Source organism: Schistocerca piceifrons, chromosome X, assembly GCF_021461385.2.
Source record: "Schistocerca piceifrons isolate TAMUIC-IGC-003096 chromosome X, iqSchPice1.1, whole genome shotgun sequence".
In the NCBI taxonomy this organism is placed as follows: Eukaryota; Metazoa; Arthropoda; class Insecta; order Orthoptera; family Acrididae; genus Schistocerca; species Schistocerca piceifrons.
In genome coordinates this window covers 174985897-175012936 of record NC_060149.1, presented here as the reverse complement: position 1 = coordinate 175012936, position 27040 = coordinate 174985897, and the positions used below count along the sequence as shown (strand labels likewise).

The window sequence follows — 27040 nt, the reverse complement described above, 5'->3', positions numbered from 1 at the left end:
TTTTACAACTTCATTATAAGACATTAGAGGCTAGAGTAACTATTTTGAAGAACCCTCATTTCCACCAATGAAATGCATGTCATGAAGGAAACTGTAATGAATTCTCAGGAAACACAAATGTGGTTAAATGTAAACCCACTCAGTATGTGTGTCTGAGCAGACCAATGAAAACATGGTGTCTGTATGTGATGTGGAGTATTGATTATCATCATGTTGGGCCATATGTGCTGCCACAGCAGCCACAGGAGAATATATTTATGAATCCTGGGTACTTATACATCTAAATCTACATCTACATACATACTCTGCACACCATCATATGGTGTGTGGTGGAAGGTGTAACATGACAAGACTGGAGTGGAAGCCTCAGGTTGCCATTAAGAGTTATTTGTTAAATAATAAATAAATAAGCAAATAAATAAATAAATGAGGAAAGGTTCCACTGCTAAGGTAAAGCAGATAAGTATAAACAATAACAGACAGTCCATAACAAATATTGTGGAAAGACAAGAGTGGTGAGTGAGCATAACCATTAATTTAGGCTGCTGAAGAATGCCAGGGATAGTTCCCTTTCAGGAAATGCATCCAGCATGGAATTACTACAGTAAACTATTCATTGTGCGGTGCATATGAATGTAGGCTGGCCAAAAGATAGTAGGTTTTGCTGAAGTTGGCATGAACACCCAATAAACATGGTAGGCTGCCAATGTAAATAGAACACATACACACCATTGGCAGTTATGTAAATGATTGGAGTTACAATACTCTCCAACAGGTAGAATGACCACCAGAGTGCATTAGTGTTGTTGGTGCTTAGTGTTGTTACCAGGCCTTGTAGGCTATATAAGGGGCGTGAACTATGTCAGATGTTGAGTGATAACTGTGAAGGGCATGGAGATGCTGCTTGCTTGTGTGAGACAGTGTTATCAGCACGTGACATGTGGGTCTCCATTTGACAGTGTGGTCAAATTGTGCAATATCCAGATCTGTGGAGCATTTGGATGTGACCCTATCCTGATGCTGGACTGTGTGGGAATGTGAGGGCAGGCATACTCATCGTCAAGGTTTTGGTCGACCATGTCTGATCACAGCATGGAATGATCACCATATTGTACTCAAAGCACACCATAAAATCTTCAGATTTACATGTGCATCAGAGAACAAGTAACAGACTCCCTGCAACATTCTGTGTCATCTCACAACACTGGTCGGAGACTAGCAGCAGATGGTCTAGAGAATTAGCATCCCATTTGTAGGCTGCCATTAACACTGAAACACATGACTGCATTTGAAATGGCACTGTGACCAATTAGCTTGGACTGTTGATGAATGGTGTCACATTGTATTTAGTAATTCTCCACTGCCCTGGATGACCATCATCAGAAATTTTGGCAGAGGTCCCATTCTTCTAGTATTTTGGAAAGGCACTGTGGTGTCACTCCTGGCATCGTGTGAAACACAGTAAGGTTTTCACACCACATGCTATCATTCTACTCCTTTCAAAGAACTTTTCTTTCCTCTTTCATCTGACTGTATTTGTACACATAACACATATGTAGTGTGCACTCAAAATTGCTGAATTTTTATTTATATAATATTTATTTATCTACATCTACATCGATACTCTGAACATCACATTTAAGTGCCTGGTAGAAGGTTCATCTAAAGACCTTCACAATTCTCTATTATTCCAATCTCGTATAATGCGCAGAAAGAACGAACACCTATATCTTTCTGTAGGAGCTCTGATTTTCCTTATTTTATCTTGGTGATCATTTATCCCTATGTAGGTCAATGTCAACAAAATATTTTTGCATTGGGAGGAGAAAGTTGGTGATTGGAATTTTGTGAGATAATTCTGTCTCAATGAAAAATGCCTTCCTTTTAATGATGTCGAGCTCAAATCCTGTATCATTTCAGTGATACTCTCTCCCATATTTCACGATAATACAAAATGTGCTGCCCTTCTTTGAACTTTTTCGATGTACTCCATCAGTCCTATCTGGTAAAGATCCCACACCGTACAGCAGTATTCTACAAGAGGACAGGCAAGCGTAGTGTAGACAGTCTCCTTAGTAGATCTGTTACATTTTCAAAGTGTCCTGACAATAAAATGCAGTCTTTGGTTAGCCTTCCCCACAACATTTTCTGTGTGTTCCTTCCAATTTAAGTTGTTCATAATTGTAATTCCTAGGCATTTAGTTGAATTTATGGCCTTTAGATTTGACTGGTTTATTGTGTAACCAAATTTTAATGAATTTCTTCAACCATTCATGTGGATGATCTCACACTTTTTCATTCTTTAGGGTCAACTCCCAATTGTTGCACCATTTAGATATCTTTGCTAAATCATTTTGCAATTTGTTTTTTTATCTTCTGATGACTTTATTACTCAATAAACAACAGCGTTACCTGCAAACAACCATAGACAACTGCTCAGATTGTCTCCCAAATTGTTTATACGGATAAGGAACAGCAAAGGGCCTATAACACGACCTTGGGGAACGCCAGAAATCACTTCTGTTTTACACGATGACTTTCCGTCAGTTGCTATGAACTGTGACCTCTCTGACAGGAAGTCACAAATCCAATCACATAACTGAGACAATATTCCATAAGCATGCAATTTCACTACAAGTCACTCATGTGGTACAGTGTCAAAAGCCTTCTGGAAATCCAGAAATATGGAATAGATTTGAAATCCCTTGTCAATAGCGCTCAACACTTCATGCGAATAAAGAGCTAGTTGTGTTTCACAAGAGTGATGTTTTCTAAACCCATGTTGACTGTGAGTTAATAGATTGTTTTCTTTGAGGTCATTCATAATGTTCAGACACAGTATATGTTCCAGACTCTTGCTGCATATCAACGTTAATGATACGGACCTGTAATTAAGTGGATTACTCATACTACCTTTCTTGAATATCAGCCTGACCTGTGCAACTTTCCAGTCTTTGGGTAATGATTTTTCATCGAGCAAACGGTTGTGTATGATTGTGAAGTATGGAGGTAATGCATTAGCATACTCTGAAAGGAACCTAATTGGTGTACAGTCTGGACCAGAAAACTTGCTTTTATTGAGTGATTTAAGTTGCTTCACTACTCCAAGGATATTTACTTCTACGTTACTCACATTGGCAGCTTTTCTTGATTCGAATTCTGGAATATTTGTGTTGTCTTCTTTTGTGAAGGCATTTTGGAAGGCTGTGTTTAGATTTACTCATGCAATTAAAGTTGACACTCGGCGCATTGGCTGATGGGAGCAACTGTAAATGGGAAATGCCCTTATGGTCGCTCCAATCAGCCACCGCGCCAAGTGTCAACTTTTATTTGTGCATGTAATAACTCTTCTCTGGCAGCACTGTCTTTGATAGTTCCTCCATTGCAATCACACAGAGAAGACATTGATTGTTCCTTGCCACTAACATACTTCACGTACGACCAGAATCTCATTGGATTTTCTGCAAAATTTTGTCATTGTGGAAACTGTTACAAGCATCTCACATTGAAGTCTGATCTTCTGTAAGAGATCGCCAATCTTGGGGATTTTGTATCTGTTTAAATTTGGCATTTTTGTTTCATTGTTTCTGCAACAGTGTTCTTACCTGTTTTGTTTATCAAGGTGGACCAGCTCAGTTGTTTGTTAATTTATTTGATACAAATCTCTCAATTGCTGCTGATACTACTTCTTTGAATTCAAACCACATCTGGTCTACACTTATATTATTAATGTGGAAGTAGTGTAGATTGTCTCTCAGGAAGGCGTCAAGTGAATTATTATCTGTTTTTTTGAATAGGTATATTTTTTGATTATTTCTCGAGGATTTGTTGGTTGCAATATTCAGTCTTGCTATGACCACCTTGTGTTCACTAATCCCTGTATCCATTTTGATGCTTGTTATTAACTCAGGATTATTTGTTGCTAAGAGGTCAAGCGTGTTTTTGCAACCGTTTACTATTCACATGGGCTCACGAACTAACTGCTCAAAGGAATTTTCAGAGAATGCGTTTAGCACAATCTTGGATGATGTTTTATGCGTACCTCTAGAATTAAACATGTATTTTTGCCAACATATTGAGGGTAAATTAAAGTCACCACCAACTATAATTGCGTGAGTCGGATACGTGTTTGAAATCAAACTGAAGTTTCCTTTGAACCTTTCAGCAACTGTATCATCTGAATTGGGAGGTCGGTAAAAGGATCCAATTATTATTTTATTCCAGTTACCAAGAATGACCTCTGCCCACACTAACTCACAGGAACCATCTACTCCACTTTCGTGATAAGATAAACTATTTCTAACAGCATCAAACAAACCACCACCAACCGTGTTTAGCCTATCATTTCGTAACACCATTAGGTTCTTCACAAAAATTTTGCTGAGCTTATCTCTGGCTTTAACCAGCTTTCAGTGCCTATAATGATTTGAGCATCAGTGCTTTCTATTAGTGCTTGGAGCTCTGGTACTTTCCCACCACAGCTACGACTATTTACAACTGTTATGTCTTAATATTCAAATCCTGACTGCAATATCATTGTTAGTTTTCTGTGAAACCTTGCTAATTAAGTAAATTAGTAATCAAAGTTGTTACAACAGTGTGCCATATGGAAATCAGTCTAAGCTACTCAGTAGTTTTGAGCGAACTGACACCAACCATTTCATTCTTCCCAGTAAACTCTTTATGAGTAAAGGAAGACCACTCACTGAAAAAACCAGGAGCATTGTGTCATTGATACAATCTCTTACACAACATCCTAGTCCATCCATATGCCACTCCCACTCCCAACCCCTTGCTGCAGGGATCATATCCCCATGGAAGACATAGGTACAAGCCATGCCCAATCCGTCCACCCAGCACTTCCTACTCAAGTCCTGTCACAAGCTTATCCTACCCCATCAGAGGCAGGGCCACCTATGAAAGCACCCATGTCATATACCAACTCTGCTGTAATCACTGAACCTTTTTATGTTGGTATGATAACCAACCAGCTGTCCACCAGAATGAATGGTCACCGTGAAACTGTGGCCAAGAACAAAGTTGATCACCCAGTGGCACAACATGCAGCTGAGTATAAAATGATCATTTTTGATTGCTGCTTCAAAAATTGTGCCATATGGATCCCTCACCCTACCACCAGCTTTACTGAGCCATGGAGGTGGGAGTTATCCTTGCAACACATATTTCGCTCCTGCAACCGCCCTGGTCTCAGTCTCCAGTAACCCACAGCCCTGACACCCTCCACCCAACAGTTTCCTCTTCCTCTATTCTATCATCCCATCCCACATCATGTTCCTATGTCACTTCAGCATGTGCCATTCCCCACTGGCTCTGACTCCTGTGCATCACATGCCTAGATTGTGCGTCTGCCACCCCTCCCTCCCGCATTTGTAGCCAGTAAACCAGATGCCTTCCTCTGTGCTGCTAAGTACCCACACCCCATCCACTCTCCCTGCCTCCCACCTCTCTGTCCCTCTCAGTAATCTGTTTCACTTTTCCAAAAACTAATTAACTTGAAAGATATTTATAATTAAAATTTAGCCAGTCAAAACTACTTTTGCCTTTTGAGCCATTATGTTAGTTGGATGCCATGGTTTTTTTGTTGCTTAACATTTTTTGAAGCTGAAAACACTCTTCATTATTCAATTAAGCCATTAATTAAGAATTTACATAAATGAACAAAAATTCAAACATAGAAACCTTACATATAAATAGGTAATACAATCCAGAGGCATACAGTACGCTAGTCAAATAGTACTGTGAACTTTTATGCTTTTCTAACTAGCTATCTTTTAGTTAAACCAAACCATTGTTAGGACAAACAGATCATCTGTTTTGTTAAACTATCACCATGCAGTTTTATAAACTATAATGTAATCATGAAGATTATAAAATATTGTTATGCCAATTTTTATTTACCAGCCCCACTCCAAAAATCCACAGTCCAGATTTGGAGTCATTACAATAAAATCTTTTAACAATCTGTGTTGCAATTTGGCAGTTGCTTTGTGAGAGTCTACATCCAATAATCACATGAGTAAGATCTATGTAACAAGCCCATGTAAGACAGTCAACAAGTTAACAGCTCCATGTTACTGTTATTGAAAATCAACCACTTGTCAAATATACTAACACCCTCCATCCTCCAACATAATTTGCAAACAGACTTCCCATATCATATCCTCACCTACCCCTAATCTTCCAATCTCCCATATCCTCACCTACCCCTAATCCTCCAATCTCACCCAAGAATCAGCCACAAAGGAGTGCACCACTCATAACACAGTATTCCCCAGGACTGGAACAACTGAATGGTATTTTTCACCATGGCTTTGATTAGCTATCTCCAACCCCTGGAATGAGGAATTCCCCACCCAAAATGCTTCCCACCCCTCTTATAGCAGTGTTCCACTGGCCATCCAACCTACAGAATATCCTAAGCTACCCCTATGACACTCCCACTCATAACCCATTGCCACAGGGATCATATCCTTTTGGAAGTACCCAAGTGCAAGACCTGCCCAATCCACCCACCCAGCACTTCCTTCTCCAGTCTTGTCACAGGTTTATTCCACTCCATCACAGGCATTGCCACCTGTGGAAGCAGCCATGTCATACACCAGCTCTGCTGTAATCACTGCACAGCTTTTTATGTTGGTATGACAACCACCCAGATGTCCACCTGAATGAATAACCACTGCCAAACTGTGGCCAAGAACATAGTTGACCATCCTGTTGACACAAAATGCTTGATTTCAATGCTGTTTCACAACCTGTGCCATCTGGATCCTTCCCTCACCACCAGCTTTTCTGAACTATGTGATTAAGAGTTATCCTTGCAACACATCTTTCACTCCCATAACACCATATAGGTCCTTCCCTCCACCACCAGCTCTCTGAACTATGCAGATGGGAGTTATCCTTGCAACACATCCTTTGTTCCTGTAACCTTCCTGGCCTCAGTCTCCATTCACCTACTGTTCCCACATCCTCCATCCAACAGTTTCCCCTTCCTCTGGCCTATCACCCCTCCCAACTCCTGTCTCCATATTGCCTTAACTGTGCACTGGTTCCCCTGACTCTGACACAAGTGCCCACATGTCTATCCCATGCAACCCCCACCAATCTCTTCTGCATTCCTGACCAACAAACTGGTTGCTTTCCGCTGAGCTCCTAGCTACCCACTCTAACCCATCTTTGTCCCTCCTGCCCCTCTCCCACCTCAACCTCCAACTCATCCTAGTCCACCTGCCAAACTACGGTCATGGCATTGTGTGCCCTGTTGGCACTTTGTAGAGGCACAGGTGCACATGTGTGTGTGTGTGTGTGTGTGTGTGTGTGTGTGTGTGTGTGTGTGTGTGTGTGAGGGCGTGTGGGTGCACATGTGGGTGCATATACAAGCTGGTCAGAAACACTTTGAAAAGCTTGTAAGGGTGTCGCAGGGGAGGTTGTGCTGATAAATAATTGTTAAGAAAAAATATCGGTATATTCTGCCATTCCTATGTTATTTAGCCTTAAAGTTAGCCAATCAGGTCATTGCATGCACAAATTGAGCAGCTTCATTTGGTTTCCTCAAACAATATAAAAAAGGAAATAAATAATGTAAAGGTTTTCAAAAGGAAACTAAAATTATTTCTCATCAAACAAACTTTCTATAAAATGAATGAATACTTAGAGTTATGATGTACAAGAATGGGGGAAACTGCCTAAGAAAAGCACTCCCTTAAAGATAAAGTGTGATGCTGTTACTTGTAGTTTAACTGAAATTGTGGCGATAAAATGTAAATTTATCTGTTTCATTATGAGAAAATGTGAACTCCCATGTATCCCACTCTATAGAGCATTTGCTTAAACCTCTTCTTAAGGAATGCTGTTAAAACTTGTATTCATTCAAACCACGGCCATGAAGAAAATTTACTTCCTTATATATGTCAGTAGCATAAAAATATGCACTGTCACTTATTCTACTATTTTAAACAATCACTTAAACTGTTTTTGGCATAATGCAGCCTTTAATACGGCATGCAAGTAATTGTTCTTGTAAAATAAACCAATGTCTGTGCAATGTGATGTATAATGTTAATGTACTACTGTAATTGTGTCAATTGAATTGTCCTATATTACTTGTACACTGGCTGTATAATATGTAATCAACAGGACCAAATAAATAAATAAATAAAAATAAAACTGAACAAATGTAGCTTTTGCTCATCTAGCTTAAATTTATCACTTCCAAAAAAGGCACATTTTAACTGGTAGTGAGCATTTCAACAAGTGGAAACTCATGAAGCCACAGATGTCTGTGCATTACCACATTTTAGCACATGCAAGTGCTCAAATTTGCACATGCAATGACATGATTGGCTAATGTCAATGCTAAATAAATGGCAAAACATATAGAATTTTTTTGTTATTTTTTTGTTAACAGTTATTACTCATCATTACATCCCCAGCACCACCCTCTTTTTTTTCTTTCTTTGTGTGTCCCTGTTGGGAACTCAATGCTTCTGCTTTTAAATGAGTGGGCTCGTTTAGTCCGAAAGTGAGTCAGATAGATTGTTATTCAACACATGAAGAATGCTTTGAGCAGAAAGACCTGTCTTCTGCACGGACTGAAGCCTGACTGAAATGAGTAGCCAACTTCACTGGGGTGGATAGTGGAGACCTTCAGCATACTGGGCAAGAGAGTTCTCATCAATGCAAATATGCCATCCATTGGTGGCCAGGCTGTATGAAAGGGATTTTTTGGTGTGGAAGTGATGACAGTTGTCAAAAAGTAGGTACTGTTTTGTTCTTCAGTGTTGACCATTGTTATGACACTCTTACAAAGTTGGATGAACCAAAGAGATAGAGAAGAACTGAAGAAGAGCTTTACACTTCATCATGAGTTTGTTTAGCAAGTGTAAAAGACCATCAGAAATGCCCAGTAAACTTGAATGGGTACTAAAACATTGATATTTCATTCAATCATTAACATGCTGTTGACATGTGTCATCATCTCTTTATCATAACAACAAAATTTTAATTGCACCATATGCATACAAATGATTATTATTGTAGATATAATTTCTTCAGTCTTGAACATCAAGATGTAGTTGTTTTGACTTAAAGTTAATTATTTCAGGAGATATGATGAATTGAAGATATCATAAATTTGTTGGTGTGCAAAAGTATGTGTGTCAAAATTAAAGCTTAAAAAAAACAACAGTTCAGTAGTCAGTTTTGTGGGTTCAGTAGTCCTGATAGTCAGAGAAAGGAATTAGTTTATCTTAAAATTTGATAGCTCAAAAGCTTATAGTCAATTAAGATTTGATTTAAAAGCACTGATCATTTTTGTATCAGGCAATATTTCTAAAATCTGTTTTGATTATATTGCAGCCAGAATTTTCTGAATGCAGTGATATTCCTGTGTCTTGTATTTTAAAGGAAAAATTACAACTTTACATTTTTGTTAAATAGATTATAAATGACAGTTCTATTGGAAGCCAGAGAAACTTAACTACAAATTAATTTAAGAGATGAAAAAGTAGTGTCTTGTGTTTTTGCAAAATAAAAAGTTACATCATTTCATACATGAAGTCATTAGTCATAAAAATATGGTCTGGTTAACTCTATAATGCTCAGTCTTTAGTATTGTTATTCTAGTTCCCATGTTCTTGTTCTTGTTGTGGTCTTCAGTCCTGAGACTGGTTTGATGCAGCTCTCCATGCTATTCTATCCTGTGCAAGCTTCTTTCTTCATCTCCCAGTACCTACTGCAACCTACATCCTTCTGTATCTGTTTAGTGTATTCATCTCTTGGTCTCCCTCTACGATTTTTACCCTCCATGCTGCCCTCCAATACTAAATTGGTGATCCCTTGATGCCTCAGAACATGCCCTACCAATCGATCCCGTCTTCTAGTCAAGTTGTGCCACAAACTTCTCTTCTCCCCAATCCTATTCAATACCTCCTCATTAGTTATATGATCTACCTATCTAATCTTCAGCATTCTTCTGTAGCAACACATTTCGAAAGCTTCTATTCTCTTCTTGTCCAAACAAGTTGTCGTCAATGTTTCTCTTCCATACGTGGCTACACTCCATACAAATACTTTCAGAAACGACTTCCTGACATTTAAATCTGTACTCGATGTTAACAAATTTCTCTTCTTCGGAAACACTTTCCTTGCCATTGCCAGTCTACATTTTATATCCTCTCTTATCAAAAAACATGAAGCTGTGAATTGTCATCAAAAGGTGAAGCAGACAAGACAATTGGACAGTTTATTCACAACAATGTAGACTATGCCACTCACAATCATGAAATACTCTTTGAAAAGTGTAGATGCATGGTATGTGTGGATACTATGGAAGTAACTGGCTGTGTTAATATAAAGACAATCGCAGCAGAGTGTAGATAATTGAACAATTATCACAATGTGTGTATGTAAGCAGGCACTGCACAGTTATCATTGTGTGTGTATTCCAAGACTTTGTAAATCATATCTGTATCATCACAGAGATATTTGTTTTGTGGCATTAAATTGCCCAGTAATAGTGATTTCATGTGTCAGTGTTTTCAGTTAACACTATTACAATCCCACATTCTGATGCACCACTACTGTTAATATTTTAGACTGTCAGTTCACAGCAATAACACATGGGGAAGGTGGACACGGTAAGAAACTGGGTGCAGCCAGATATGTTTCAGTACCACTATTGGAAGAGCCTCACTCCCAAGATCCTGAGACCACAAATTCCAATATAAATCAAGAAATGTATTAGACAATATTACTTTCTCCCACCTACATCTTCCCTAATTACCATGCATGCAAAGTTAATGAAATTTAGTTATGTACAGAGTAGTACCAAACTTTTCCCTTCCTGAACATTATCTAAGCTTAGGGTAGTTTCAGGAGAAGTTATTCTGATGCACTATCCAGAAGCTGCTTCTGGTTACTACAGAAGAATACCATACAGTGTAAAAACTTACCTTTCCAATCGTTTTATGTGAGACAAATTTGACTGAGTTGCTGTTGTTATTATCATGATTAATATATGACATTCTGACATTTATACTTGTAACAGTGAATCTCTGGAACATTTATCTTAGCTCTACTGATTAATTGATGTAAAGATATACCCAGTGATGCAAGAGATGGTCCTGATGCTGTAAGTGCTCCTCTGATTTCTGGTCTTCCGATTTCAGTTGTGTACACAACAGCTGGACTCGTTCCCATACCTGTAATTTGTAACTGTTGAGTGATGAAAAACATCATTCTAATGAAGTGCAGCATCTATCTAAAACAGCTACTTACAGTATTAATGATTACAGTGCTTAAGTAATGTCACTGACTGTAATGTACTGTTTTGTATTTTCACTTAAGGTTACCATAGATCAGTGTCACTCCTTACAATGAGAAGCTAACATTTAAAAATCTTTGACTCCTTAACACCTTTCCATTTATACTTCCCACCTGCTTTTAAGTTTGTAACATTCTCTACATCACTGTCAGTATGTATGCAAACAGGTATATGTTGTGAAAAGGGGTAAAATGTCTGTACAAGTGTGAAAATTTACTTAACTAGGAACCTCACAGGATATGACACTATCAGCAATTAAAACTTCAGAATCTATAAATTTTCTGTATGATTATAACCAGACAATAAGACTCTGTTTCTTTAACATTAAAAGGGTTTCAAAACACACCAAAAATACAAAATACTTGAATTCTAGATAGCAGTGATCGCTGAATCACTTAAAAAGATAGCTGTATTTCAAAATTTTGATTCATTTTATATGTCTGCAATGCAGAAAACTGTAATTACAGAATTACTGAAATTTCACTAATGGTTGAAATTAAAATTGTATGAATAGATATATGGAAAGTTTTGGCATTCATGCACAAATTCTGAAGGTGGAATAGTACAGTACAACTGTTTTGTTTTTAACCATTACTTTGTCCTCACATTTGTTATTACAACTGATCTATGAAATGGTTTAATCATTATTGACTTTCTCATTTTCAAGGGGTTGAGTAAAAGAACTGAATGTTTAAACACAAATGTTCTTAATGTCAACTCCAGAATAAGACTAGAACATATTCCATCACCATTCACATTTAACTTTTTCATGGTTATTTAAAGGTTTACTCACTAAAAAAGAAGTAACATAAAATATTTATATTTTATTAATTACTGCACTTAATGACATAACATGATTCTTTCAAGTAAAAATCACTTTTTGCGCAATAAACATCATAATCAGATCCACTGAGAGGAGAAAACGGATTATGTTATGCTGTTTAAAGCTATTTTAAATGAAAACAAGCATGGCAATTTGGGACACTGGATATAGGCCTGTATTTGACAAGTTTATGAAGGAAGATGTAAATTTCAAGGCAGTAAAAATGTCTGCCAGAATTGCTGTTCATTCATTTGTTTGATAAAAAGTGTCTGAATATTTTACAGAAGTATGTTATAATAGTGTTGTGTAAAGTCAGTGACCAAACATCTCACAACTCCTTTTCAGGGTCTCTCACTCATGTGACAACACACAATATTTTGACATTCTAATGATATGTGTGTGTGAGAGAGAGCAGGGATAAGGGGAGGGGGTCAGGTGACAGGTGAAAGGAATATACAGTTTGAAATTAACTACTTTACTCCGTAAGAGTAAGTCTTCAGTTAACCAACTGAACTGATAACTGTTTGATCTCAGCTCTTCAATGTATCTTTGTTAGCTATTTGCATTAAGTATCTCTTATTTGCTCTTCCTTGCAACTTCTGTCTTTATAAATAGTTGTTGCAGCTCATGAAAACCGTGGAATAATAAGTTTCTCTGGTATGAACTGTGACTAGAAGGCCCACTTAAAGGTGCTTACTCTTGGCAGGCATGGGCAAAGCATTCAATATCTCTGTATAATCCTGGTCAATATATACAACCCATTTGCTGCTCTATACCCCAGAGATTGCAAGGTAATCAAGTTAATATGCAGATTCAGAGCCTTGGAGGAATAATGCCATAATTCTTGAAATACTCTTGTGTTAAAGCAGCAGTACCCTTTGGGATACCACAAGTTGATGGTGCAGTGAGTAATAACTGCAAGGGACCAAATCAGTCTATGTTGCTAAGCCATACTTGTTGGACAATATATGCCACATACTAAAGAATGAGATCCTGGGCTATGAACTTGGTTATCGTCACCTGAAATTACTAAACCATTTCCACCACTTTCTTATTTAGCTAGAAACATACTACTTCATGATAGTCAAAGAGTGTTTCTGTGGCACAGCAATTAGCATTGCCAACTACTGTCATTGATGTCCCAGATTTGTTTCCTTGTAGCAGTCTCATACTTTTCTGTGCTGGAAATCTCTGGAACGTGGTTTACTCAGGCACATGAGGTCAAATGAGGAGCTGCTTAATAATACTTTTCAACCACATAGACTGTTTTTAGTGCTTATTTATCAATTTGTGACTAATACAGTTTCATCGCTCTTAAAATCATTGTTGTACATGAACCCTAATTTTCTTTTATGCTAGGCTGGGAACAGAGCCATACCAAGGTGATCCTGCACCCCTGGCTGAATTACCAAAGCTACACAGTGTTTTGACCCACTAAAGAGCCAAATTCATCCTTGAGCTCATGAGGTACTGAGGAGGACAGAAAAATTCATAACATGGCTGCGGAAAGCAAGAAATTTGACTTCAGATGAATAAGCCCAACCAAATATGGGCATAAACAGTTACAATTATTCCTTCAAAAGAGCTTCCAAAACTTGGAAAGACATGACAGCTGATACTGTTGTTACAAGATTCCAAATGCACTAAAAGCATGAAAAGGAAAAATACTCCTTGCGTTAATAATGGCTACTTCTAAAATGCTAAATGACATGTAACCTTCCTACATAGTAACTCTGTTTTTAAGTTCCCCTTACAGGAATGTGCTAGCTATTATTTGACAATCATTGCATAGAAGCAAATTCTCGTGATCCCTGGCACACTAAACATGTTCAAATTTGCCAAAAAGTGGACACACCTGTGTTCACTGGTAAGTTAATCAACAAAACTTTAATTTGACAAATGATCAACAATTCAAGTCATATCTCCAACACTAGATTCCAAGCTGCTGATATTGAATTTTCATTGGCTACGGAGCCTTTTTGGGTTGCTGTTTAGCACCCACATTTTATGTGGGTGATTCAGTGACAATACACACATTCAGAAGGTTTATTATGGCAGTTAATCCAGTCTTAAGGCTTATCAACAATTGGAGCAATTGGCAACCATGTGAAGCTGAATTAGAACTAGGTGTTGCTGGGGAAGGTTGACATGATTCAATACCATAGTTTATTGTCTTTGTGTCTCGCCATGTCACTGTGGGATGAATTTGTAGAGTCTAGTAGAATGTTCTTGGACTGTACTGAAAGCTGCAGTCTGCATATTGTTCTGAAAATTTTGTTCTGCAGTGATAGAAACTTCCAGTGTTGAAGCTGTTGCCAGACTTTGCTAGAGGGATGTGTCCAGAAACTGCAGTACAGACTGCTTGTGTCTGTTGACCTGGGTTGTAAGGAATAACAATGTTATGGATCAGTGAATTTGTATTGCACTGTTGGCAATGAGAGTAAGTGCAAACAAAATGGCTGTGGTGACCAATCCGTCTATAACCAGCAATCTAGGTCTCATAAGTTTGCATCGGCAACTTCCTCCAATTCTAACTTGGCTGTTGTTACGTGGCTCTTCCACATGAACTGTTTATTACCAAGTCATAAATCTCAGAGAAAGACAAATGATTAGTATTTGCCTGTGACTTTAATTTCTGTAGAAGCACAACATATCAGGAGAAGAAGATACCAAAGAAGCAGCCTTTCCATATAGTGAGGCTACATGAAAGTTTGAAAATGATGCTGCAAAAGGCAAAGGTAAAGATAGCTCCCATTCCTGTGACACTTCATTAAAGGATGCCATGGTTGGTGGAGAAACATTTGATGCTGCTGATTTTCTTATTAATGAGAACTGTATCTGTTCTTAATGGTGTAGTTGCTGTTCGCTTGACAGTTGCTGTGACTGCGCCAACTGGCTGTGCACTTACCACCAGTTTTCTTGTTGTATTTGTAGCTGCTGTTAATACTGCTGCTCTTGTGGTTTTAATTGTCGCTGTCCTTGATTGACTCTCTCTTGCTGCACAAACTTCAAAATGTCCATGTCCTTAATGCACTGCATCAGTTCATAATGTTTTAGGTCCTTTTTTTCTGTGTCAAGACAAGTTTAGTATCCTCACCGGATGCAAGCACAATATCTTCTGGTGATGTAAGCTAGGAGGAAAGTGTGTGCACTTTCCTCATCCAGTTATGCTGATGTTTCCAAAGCTTTCTGCTAGCTGACATTACTTTCACACACAGTTACTTTATTTTGATTTTTCTCCCAATTTGCTATTGTGACTTTGTATACTGTTGATGATTCTAGGCTGCCACATTTAGATTACTCTTGTTTTTCTCATCGACCACTTGGTCTTTTTGGTCAACCGCCATTTCATCAGAAAATGACTCGTGGTTCTCCCACACCTTGGTAGAGTGTTACTACAGTGGTGACGAGGCTGACTCTTGTCGTAATGATACTGGTAGATCAAAAGTTTTTGGAGTATAGGCAACATCAAATGACGCAGCAAGAACAGCTGGAGGACCAGTTGTGGCTGCAGCAACTACTGCAGCAGGAGCAGCTCAACCAAAAGGCAGAGCTGGTTTGCAACGTGAGCATGCAGCCACTGAGATGAGCACCTGTGGGGTGGCCTTCACCGAAACCCCCACCGTTCTCTGTGTTTGATGACTGTATACAGGGTGTTACAAAAAGGTACGGCCAAACTTTCAGGAAACATTCCTCACACACAAATAAAGAAAATATGTTATGTGGACATGTGTCCGGAAACAATTTCCATGTTAGAGCTCATTTTAGTTTCGTCAGTATGTACTGTACTTCCTCGATTCACTGCCAGTTGGCCCAATTGAAGGAAGGTAATGTTGACTTCGGTGCTTGTGTTGACGTGCGACTCATTGCTCTACAGTACTAGCATCAAGCACATCAGTCTGTAGCATCAACAGGTTGGTGTTCATCACGAACGTGGTTTTGCAGTCAGTGTAATGTTTACAAATGCGGAGTTGGCAGATGCCAATTTGATGTATGGATTAGCACGGGTCAATAGCCGTGGCGCGGTACGTTTGTATCGAGACAGATTTCCAGAACGAAGGTGTCCCGACAGGAAGACGTTCGAAGCAATTGATCGGCGTCTTAGGGAGCACGGAACATTCCAGCCTATGACTCGCGACTGGGGAAGCCCTAGAACGACGAGGACACCTGCAATGGACGAGGCAATTCTTCGTGCAGTTGACGATAACCCTAATGTCAGCGTCAGAGAAGTTGCTGCTGCACAAGGTAACGTTGACCACGTCACTGTATGGAGAGTGCTACGGGAGAACCAGTTGTTTCCGTACCATGTACAGCGTGTGCAGGCACTATCAGCAGCTGATTGGCCTCCACGAGTACACTTCTGCAAATGGTTCATCCAACAATGTGTCAATCCTCATTTCAGTGCAAATGTTCTCTTTACGGATGAGGCTTCACTCCAACGTGATCAAATTGTAAATTTTCACATCCAACATGTGTGGGCTGACGAGAATCCGCATGCAATTATGCAATCACGTCATCAACATAGATTTTCTGTGAACGTTTGGGCAGGCATTGTTGGTGATGTCTTGATTGGGCCCCATGTTCTTCCACCTACGCTCAATGGAGCACGCTATCATGATTTCATACGGAATACTCTACCTGTGCTGCTAGAACATGTGCCTTTACAAGTACGACACAACATGTGGTTCATGCACGATGGAGTTCCTGCACATTTCAGTCGAAGTGTTCGTACGCTTCTCAACAACAGATTCGGTGACCGATGGATTGATAGAGGTGGACCAATTCCATGGCCTCCACGTTCCTCCTGACCACAACCCTCTTGACTTTCATTTATGGGGGAATTTGAAAGCTCTTGTCTACGCAACCCCGGTACCAAATGTAGAGACTCTTCGTGTTCGTATTGTGGACGGCTGTGATACAATACGCCATTCTCCAGGGCTGCATCAGCGCATCAGGGATTCCATGCGACGGAAGGTGGATGCATGTATCCTCGCTAACGGAGGACATTTTGAACATTTCCTGTAACAAAGTGTTTGAGGTCACGCTGGTACGTTCTGTTGCTGTGTGTTTCCATTCCATGATTAATGTGATTTGAAGAGAAGTAATAAAATGAGCTCTAACATGGAAAGTAAGCGTTTCCGGACACATGTCCACATAACATATTTTCTTTCTTTGTGTGTGAGGAATGTTTCCTGGAAGTTTGGCCGTACCTTTTTTTAACAAATGGTTCAAATGGCTCTGAGCACTATGGGACTTAACAGCTGTGGTCATCAGTCCCCTAGAACTTAGAACTACTTAAACCTAACTAACCTAAGGACAACACACACATCCATGCCCGAGGCAGGATTCGAACCTGCGACCGTAGCAGTCGCGCGGTTCCGGACTGCGCGCCTAGAACCGCGAGACCACCGCGGCCGGCTTTTTTAAAATATTTTTTTAATTTTTTTTAACACCCTGTAGAGAGGTGGCAAAGCTGCCTCCATAGATTTATGTTGTGCTGCAAGATCAGAAACATATCGGATCCCAGAGTCCAAAGCAATTTGTTTTTTTTTGCAGCAGGAATAGTTTGTAGGAGATCGCGCAAAAGCTGTGTCCGTGCACTGGCCCTGAAGCATTAGAAATTAACGAACTGTGCCCTTTGCTGAGTGAGCATTTCTGGCAGCAAATGCATGTTGTGGCAGCGAGATACCAGTTTAAGCCATGCAGGAAGCACAGGGACCAATTTTATGGATCCTGGATAGCAGACTTGCAAGGTCTTCCCCAGAAATGCAAGTCTGAATGTACTAATTGCAGTATCTCATATTCTAATTTGTTGCGTAGAGACGTAGTTGTAAGATTAGCTATGGGCAACTGAGTTCAGACTAGAGCTTTGGAATCATCCTCAAATTTGTCCCTCAGATGACAATCAAGGTGCAACTACTGAGTCAGAAAACTTTTCTTGCTCCCAAATAGATTTCAGTGGACTTAGTAAACAGATGCAGCCTAGACAGATGTCCAGAAATAGCTAATGTTCCTTAGACAATAAGAGAAATTCCCCCAGCTAGTCGGACATTTCACCTGGAAAGATGTATACATAAACAGTTTGTCTCAAACCTTTTGGGTCAAACTAAAACAGGTGTTTGAGACAGGGAACCAATGGTTGGAAATGTGTATTTATTGTGTTACAGACATACACAATGTACACCACATAACAACATCATAGCTCACAGTAACTGTTCAAAGTGAAGACCAGCAGTGTCAGTGCACGAATGGCAATGGCGCATGAAGCTCTGCTGTACTCTCTCAAAGATACCTGGTGTCTGTTGTACCAGGACACAGGCAACTTGGACCCTAGCAAGCTGGTCTTTATCCATTTCTATGGGGGGTTTCATACCCCAACATCTTGATGTAACCCCAGAGGAAAAAGTCCAGAATTATGAGAATTGGTGATCACACTGGCCATGGGACAGGGCCTCCCATTCCAATCCAACAATGAGGATTGTGTTGTGCAGGTGCTCATGGACAATAACATCGGAGTGGGCTGGTGCACCATCATGTTGAAACAACATCCTTTCACAGAAAACAAGGGGTACAGTCTCCAAGAACTGTGGTGGTACATCTCAGTGGAATACTACGTAACATGGCCCAGTGAAATTTGGAGGCAGCAAATTATGTGGGCTTTGACAATGCTCGCCCATATGTTGACAGAGAATTGTTACTGGTGGCCACCAATATGGGTGGCACGAGGATTGTCCTCACTCCAGACATGGCTGTGGTAGCTGTTGGAAACACCACCACTGGTGAATGAGACCTCATCTGAGAACAATACAAACTGTATGAAATTTGGCACTAAAACACTGTTGTGGATAATCCATCGACAGACGTGAACATGGGCAAGTCCATTATAGGGATGTTTTTGTCGTATAACCACTCCCCCACAGGCCGTGCATTATCAACATGTGCTCGATCGTGTTGAAAGATCAAATCGCCATCCCTGAATTTCTCTTCAACACTGGGAAGGAAGAAGGTGCTTAAAACATCAATGTAGACCTGTGCTGTCATAGAGCCACGCAAAACAGCAAGGAGTGCCTTCCATGAAAAACACGACCATACCATAACACCACCGCTTTCGAATTTTACTGTTGGCACTACACACGCTGGCAGACGACGTTCACTGCGAATTCGCCATACCCACACCCTGCCATCGGATCGCCACATTTGAGTACCGTAATTCGTCACTTCACACAACGTTTCTCCACTGTTCAATCGTCCAGTGTTTATGCTCCTTACACCAAGCGAGGCGATGTTTGGCATTTACCAGCGTGATGTGTGGCTTATGAGCAGCCGTTCGGCCACGAAATCCAAGTTTTCTCATCTTCCGCCTAACTGTCATAGTACTTGCAGTGGATCCTGATGCAGTTTGAAATTCCTGCCTGATGGTCTGGATAGACATCTGCCTATTACACATTACGAGCCTCTTCAACTGTCGGCGGTTCTGTCAGTCAACAGACGAGGTTGGCCTGTACGCTTTTGTGCTGTACGCGTCCCTTCACGTTTCCACTTCACTATCACAGCGGAAACAGTGGACCAATGGATATTCAGGAGTGTAGAAATATCGCGTACACCCAATCACCTGACCACGTTCGAAGTCCGTGAGTTCCGGGGAGCGCCCCATTCTGCTCTCTCACGATGTCTAATGACTACTGAGGCCGCTGATATGAAGTAACTGGAAATTGGTGGCAGCACAATGCACCTAATATGAAAAACGTATGGTTTTGGGGGTGTCCGGATACTTGTGATCACATGGTGTGTATGTATATGTATAACTGTATGCTCATTCAGAAATCAAGTATGATAACTCATACGTAACGTTATATGTTAGCCTATCTGTTTCTGTTATTTACATGTTAAGACAAAGTACTTGTGCACTGAACAATAATTAGTAAAAATTTGACTCGTTCTAAATCCAGAGATATATTCTCATATGGATCTATAGAACTCGAAATAAATAAATAAAGTAAAGGTGCTGAACGAGGACTCGAATCTGTAACCTTGTCTTTTGTCAGTCTATTTTTGGGTGTTTAAAATCTGCTCAAACTACTATGGCGTGTATCGTGATCGTATGTGCTACAAAAATGATGTTGTTTCTAGTCTGCTGACCCATAGAAGACTAATAACAACTACTTTTTATACGTTTATTGGGTATTCTCAGCCAAATTATTTCCCATGCAGTGTGAATTTCTACTTTAGTTGACTTAGTTTTCTGTCGTCTTGCACTAGTACGCTACCTATCATCTGATATGATCTGTCTTTTCGGTAAATACTCACGTTTACCCTCTAGATATCACTATTATCAATTTATGGTTTTCGGACGCTCAGTTAAATAAATTGGTGATGCACTCCTGAGTCCTTCAATGAGACCCCACAGGTTTCATCCCTATGGTCCAAGACAAGGAGTCAAAACAAGGATTTCCATAGAATCACCAATGTAGTTGCCTCAGGACTTGCACTCGGTACAAACCTAAAGATCGAGTCAGACTATGAGCTTCGTCGAAGCGCCAAGAGCATGGCCAGTTGGTTTAACCTTGTTTGACAATCGTCAAGATGAACCACTTACAACTTCAGAACCGAGCGGCTCAGTTTGTGGCTAGTTACCATCCTGTGCCTTGAATTACTGTTTGGATAGCCTCTTCAGTATGTTAAATGAGTCCCCAGCGTATGCAGTCAATGTAAACGGTATTTCTTCGTATCCATTGTCACCATTGCACTAAGGGAACTACAGTCCCCGTCAGCACTGGATTTAATATGACATGGGATGTTAAAGGCTTCCCAACGAAACAAATGCGTCACATTGGCTCAGATTCAGTGCACAAGGTATCTAATTCCGTCACTCACAATTTCGTGTTACTCCAAATTTCGCAGCATTCGAGCATACTTGAGGAATGCACTTAGCTAAATCGTAAAAACTGTTTGTGACAAGCTGAGCTGAAAATTATACCAGGATAGTGGATTTTTAATTACGCTATAAAAGGGTACCATATTTTTGAGAATAGATAATTTTCCACATAAGCTCAAGACAGTCAGAGATGTTGCAAGCATCTGTATTACAGAAAAAATTAATGTTTGTATTCACTTAATGTTTACGCCAGAGCATATATGATATTGAGACACATGTACTTATGAAAGTCATAATTCCTAAAGACTCTAGCAGGATTCTCAGTAATAATAATGAAAAAACACTTACCTCCTGATATTCCAGTCAGTATACGTCCAATAAATATAGGTAGGAAACTTTGTCCAACAGCAACTAATATCCATCCAGCTGCACATGGGATAGCAGCCATTTTTATCGCGTTGAGTCGTCCATATGCTTCCATGAGGATACCTCCAAGTAATGCTCCAATCGGTACGACAAGAACTAAGACGCTTGCTAAAAATGTTAAATAATATTTAGTGCACAAACCAGAATAAATATCAATAAGCGCAAGTAATGTTTATGTGTAAAGGAAATCTTTCATATATAACTGCTTGCGAGTAAATAATTCTCATATAGATACTAATAAGAAGATAATTAAGCATAATAAAGCTACATCTCTTTTTAGAACATCGTGAATCAATAAAAGGCCTAGAAATGGCATATTCCGTGACACTGGTAATAACTGATAAATATTCTGGTAATAAACCCATCTAGACATAAAAAGAAATGGTATTATAAGTATATGGTTGTCTGAACTCGAATCCAGTACTCCTCTGTTCACAGAAAAAACCTCACCACAGAATAAATCCAGCATTCGTTTCGATCCAAACATTATTGTACAGATTACCATATGATGGAGAACTCTCGAGGGTGTACAATGAGTAGAAACTGAAAGTACATATACTGAATTGCTTTGTAATGTATAGTATTGGCTATTAAAATTGCAGCACCATTAAAACGGGATGCAACAAAAGTCAAATTGGCATTAAATGTGCCACATTTTTCGGCAGGCAAATTATTAGCATTTCAGCACAACCACACAGATTAGGCAGGAGCAACATCATCTAAATTTTGTATATAAGGAACTATAAAACAGCACATTCCGAATTCAGAAACCAGATTTGAACCTCGGTTTTTTTGTGAGAAGTTCTCATGTACTCGTACTAAGGAGTGTGGAGAAATTGTACCCTGTCTCATTCTGTGATGCCACTGCTCGCATTGATCGGTATCCCGTGACTGACTTGGGAATATGGTCTCGGTGCGTTCAAGAGGGCCATGCTGAACGCCATGCAGGATCTTAAAGACCCCAAGCGACTAGTGCCTGAGAGGATACATACAAAGATTCAGGAAACGTGCTTGTTTGCAGCAAGACAAGTATCCATGTGGACAGTACAATAACGTCTGCGGCACCACGGACTATTACCATGGCGACCATTGCTATGGCTTCCCTTGATGAAGCAACGGAGAGAGGCCTGCCGACAGTAGTGTGCCCATCGACAACGCTTAACACTGGAGTAGCACCACATTGTCTTTTCACGTGAGTCACGATTCTGCATCGTGACAGACTTATCTATGTATGGCGGCTCCTAGGAGAATTAACGTTGCCACACTGAATTTTTCATCATCATACTGTTTGAGCACCTGGCATGATGGTATGGGGATGGCACTGAGTACACAGAACGATCACCCTGGTCTGCATAGGCAGTAATTTTGACAGTAGGTGTTACATTGATGACATGTTAAGACCGGTGGCTGTATCCTATCTTGGAGGACTCTGCAAAGTTATCTTTCAACAAGATAACGCAAGATCGCATGTTACCTGTGCTGTCCTGACCTACCTCTATATAGAGCGTGTTCGGCCGTAAGTATGTTAGCACCTACTCCAAATGTCTTACCCACTGAAAACATTTGGGCATGGATTGCGGAGAGACTAATAATACTCCACGACTCACAAACCACTACGATTGATGAGATGAAGTGGCATGTAGTGACATAACCATATCTCACATCTAAGACCAGTAGACTTGATGTCCAGAAGGGGGTGGCAGATCTGTATATTAAATTTCGCATCCTGTATACCCTGAATCACAGATGTGTTCTTCCTATTATATGCACACAATAAGTACAATTTCGTTATTTGTTGTCCTTTCCGGTGTTGCAATTTTAACAGCCAGTAATGTACAGGGTGGTTATACGTGTAAATAAACTTTCGCTTCTTGAGCCAGGGTAGACTGAAAACCATTTACCTTATGGGTATACAACTTTGTAGTAATGTGCGCTGCGCTGCAGGATTTGCGTTGTTAGTAGTGTTATGCGATGAATTGCTAAACAGTTTTTATGTAATGCCTTGCCGGTACTAGAACGGCGACGTAGGGTTGAAGCACATTTGCAGACAGTTCACATGGATTTGGACAAGACGAACAGTGCTTTATTCGTAAATTTCTTATCAAAACAACAACAATAGTGCTGCTACACATCGCGATTATCGACCCATTAAAGAAATACTGATAGGTCCTTTTTCCGCACCGAGGTTGAACAAGATGATTCGGAAGTTTGAACTAACTTGCGCTTTTGGAATTCTTCTTGGGAAACACAGACGCCCAGTTGCTGGACAAATAGTTGAAGAAGTTACTGTTGCTATGAGTGAGAATTCTAGAAGCAGTGTGCCATATTTAAGTAGCGCTCGAGCTGAGTCCCGACAGCTGGATAACCCACGGTCCACCGTTCTAAAAGTACTGCAAACAGTTGTGAAATGGTATCTTTAGTGCATTTTGAGGCTGTCTTAAATGCAGGTGGTCGTCATATTGAGCAACATTTGTAAACTAGAATATAAACGTGGTAGACAGTTAACAAATGTTAACCTCTTATGTCGAAATGAGAATGTGTTTGATTCAATGGTTCATTCGCGATTTCTCTTCTTCGTGTCCTTATAAATGTTTCTACAAACGTTTCGTTGCCCCACAATCACTCGTTTTACCAGGGGCCCGTCTCTAGTACCGAATGTTTAATTATAACTGTCCTTTACATTAGATAAACTTTTATATTCTTTAAAGTGAAAGTTAGGGAACACCAATAAGGGAATGGATCAATTACATGTAACTTAAAGTTAATTACAGGTCCAATACAACTAATCCTTTCAAATTCAGAAGCAATTGTAGTGGACCTATAATTACTATCGAACGGCCTTGCCGCAGTGGTTACACTGGTTCCCATCGGGTCATCAAATTTACGCAATGTCGGGCTTCGCTAGCACTTGAATGGGTGACCGTCTGGGCCTACCGAGAGCTGTTGGCAATTGGTGTGCACTCTGTCCTTGTGACGCCAATTGAGGAGCTACACTATGTGATCAAAAGCATCCGGACACCTGGCTGAAAATGACTTACAAGTTCGTGGTACCCTCCATCGATAATGCTGGAATTCATTATCGTGTTTGCCCACCCTTAGCCTGGATGACAGCTTCCAATCTCGCAGGTATACGTTCAATCAGGTGCTGGAAGGTTTCTTGGGGATGGGCAGCCCATTCATCACGGAGTGCTGCACTGAGGAGAGGTATCGATGTCGATCGGTGAGGCCTGAGACGAAGTCGGCGTTCCAAAACTTCCCAAAGGTGTTCTATAGGATTCAGCTCAGAACTCTGTGCAGGCCAGACCATTACAGGCACGTTATTGTCGATCCACAGGCCGTGCATTATGAACAAGTGCTCGAAGATGCAATCGTCATCTCCGAATTGCTCTTCAACAGTGGGAAGCAAGAAGGTGCTTCAAACATCAATGTAGGCCTGTGCTGTGATAGTGCCACGCAAAACAACAAGGGGTGCAAGCCCCTCCAAGAAAAACAAGATCACACCATAACACAAGCGCCTCCGAATTTTACTGATGGCACCATACACGCTGGCAGATGACTTTCACCGGGCATTCGCCATACCCACACCATGCCATCGGCTTGCCACATTGTGTACCGTGATTTGTCACCCCACACAACGTTTTTCCACTGTTTAGTCGTCCAATGTTTGCCCTCCTTTGGCACTTACTGTCGTGATGTATGGTTCAAAATGGTTCAAATGGCTCTGAGCACTATCGGACTTAACATCTGTGGTCATCAGTCCCCTAGAACTTAGAACTACTTAAACCTAACTAACCTAAGGACATCTCACCCATCCATGCCCGAGGCAGGATTCGAACCTGCGACCGTAGCAGTCGCGCGGCTCCAGACTGAGCGCCTAGAACCACGAGACCACCGCGGCCGGCTCGCGATGTATGGCTTATGAGCAGCCCTCGACCATGAAATCCAAGTTTTCTCATCTCCCGCTTAACTTTCATAGTACTTGCAGTGGATCCTGATGCAGTTTTGAATTCCTGTGTGATGGTCTGGATAGATGTCTGCTTAATTCACATTACGACCCACTTCAACTGTCGGCGGTCTCTGTCAGTCAACAGACGCGATCGGCCTGTACGCTTTTGTGCTGTACATGTCCCTTCACGTTTCCACTTCACTATCGCATTGGAAACAGTAGACTAAGGGATGTTTAAGAGTGTGGAAATCTCGCGTACAGACGTATGACAAGTGACACCTAATCACCTGACCACGTTCGAAGTCCATGAGTTCCGGGGAGCGCCCCATTCTGCTCTTTCACTATGTCTAATGACTACTGAGGTCGCTGATGTGGTGTACCTGACAGTAGGTGGCAGCACAATGCACCTAATATGAAAAACGTATGTTTTGGGGGTGTCCAGATACTTTTGATCTCATAGTGTATTTGATTGCTAAGTAGTGGCTCCAGTCTCGAAAACTGACAACAGCCAGGAGAGCGGTGTGCTGACCACATGCCGCTCCATATCTGCATCCAGTGACGCCTATTGGCTGAGGATGACACATCGGTCGGTCGGTACCCTTGAGCCTTCCGAGGTCTGTTCGGATGGAGTTAAGTTTTAGTTCTATAGTTACTAACACTTCATGTTATTTCCAACTTGTCCTTTCCGTTTTTGTTATTTTGTCCTTCACAGTCATTCAGAAGGGTCATCCTGCACCTCCGAAAATGAAAAAAAGAAGTTTCGTCACATATGTATTGTCGGCCGGGGTGGCCGAGCGGTTCTAAGCGCTACAGTCTGGAACCGCGCGACCCCTACGGTCGCAGGTTCGAATCCTGCATCGGGCATGGATGTGTGTCATGTCCTTAGGTTAGTTAGGTTTAAGTAGTTCTAAGTTCTAGGGGACTGATGACCTCAGAAGTTAAGTCCCATAGTGCTCAGAGCCACATATGTATTAATCTCTTTACAAAATCTGTAATACAGAATTCAAACGCGTAAAGCTTAGTGTTTGTGTATTTCATAGCACTATGTGGAATATGGGCATGTGCTTTCTACATGTAATGAACTACACCACGCAGTGAACGTTTGTAATTTACACAATCAGGTTTATTTACTGACTCCACTGAGAGACAGTAATAGTTATAGTGATGGAAATTGATTTCGAATACTGAAAGCGATCTGAACAGCAACCGCTATATCAGGGAGATCTCAGAGTCTGAGATACTGCAGCTCCTTCAGACGGCTCCACATATCGCGTATCAGCAATACAACGATGGGCCACCAAAGAGGACGAATGTGCAAGTCTTCTTTGGTTACCAATGCTTCCTTGGCTTGCATATTCACCTGACACGTCGCAAAGACTCACTGAGTGATCAAAATCTTCTGCAATCCCAATCATTTGTCATGCACCTAGTCTATGGAGTAAAACTCACTTCAGTCACCTGTCTCTTCTGTGTCACAGTCATCGATAGCCTTTGTAACATACGGTGTGATAACACATACTGAGGCTGAAATACAGTATCGTAAGTGGTGACAAACTGTCGTACACATCCTATCTGTTCTACCCATTTTAGTAACCCGTCGTTTTTCACTAAAGAAATTCTTAACAT

At 40.6% G+C, this 27040-nt stretch overlaps 1 protein-coding gene across 1 annotated transcript in view; it reads right to left on the bottom strand.

Moving 5' to 3' along the window:
- LOC124721795 (facilitated trehalose transporter Tret1-like) overlaps window positions 1–27040 on the bottom strand; it is a 198277-nt gene that overhangs the window by 33182 nt on the left and 138055 nt on the right. Inside the window, exons 4-5 of the mRNA XM_047246917.1 lie at window positions 21391–21576; window positions 11124–11222 (exon numbers count right to left, since the gene is read on the bottom strand). Of these exons, the coding sequence (XP_047102873.1) occupies window positions 11124–11222; window positions 21391–21576 (285 nt within the window). The remainder of the gene's footprint in view (window positions 1–11123; window positions 11223–21390; window positions 21577–27040) is intronic.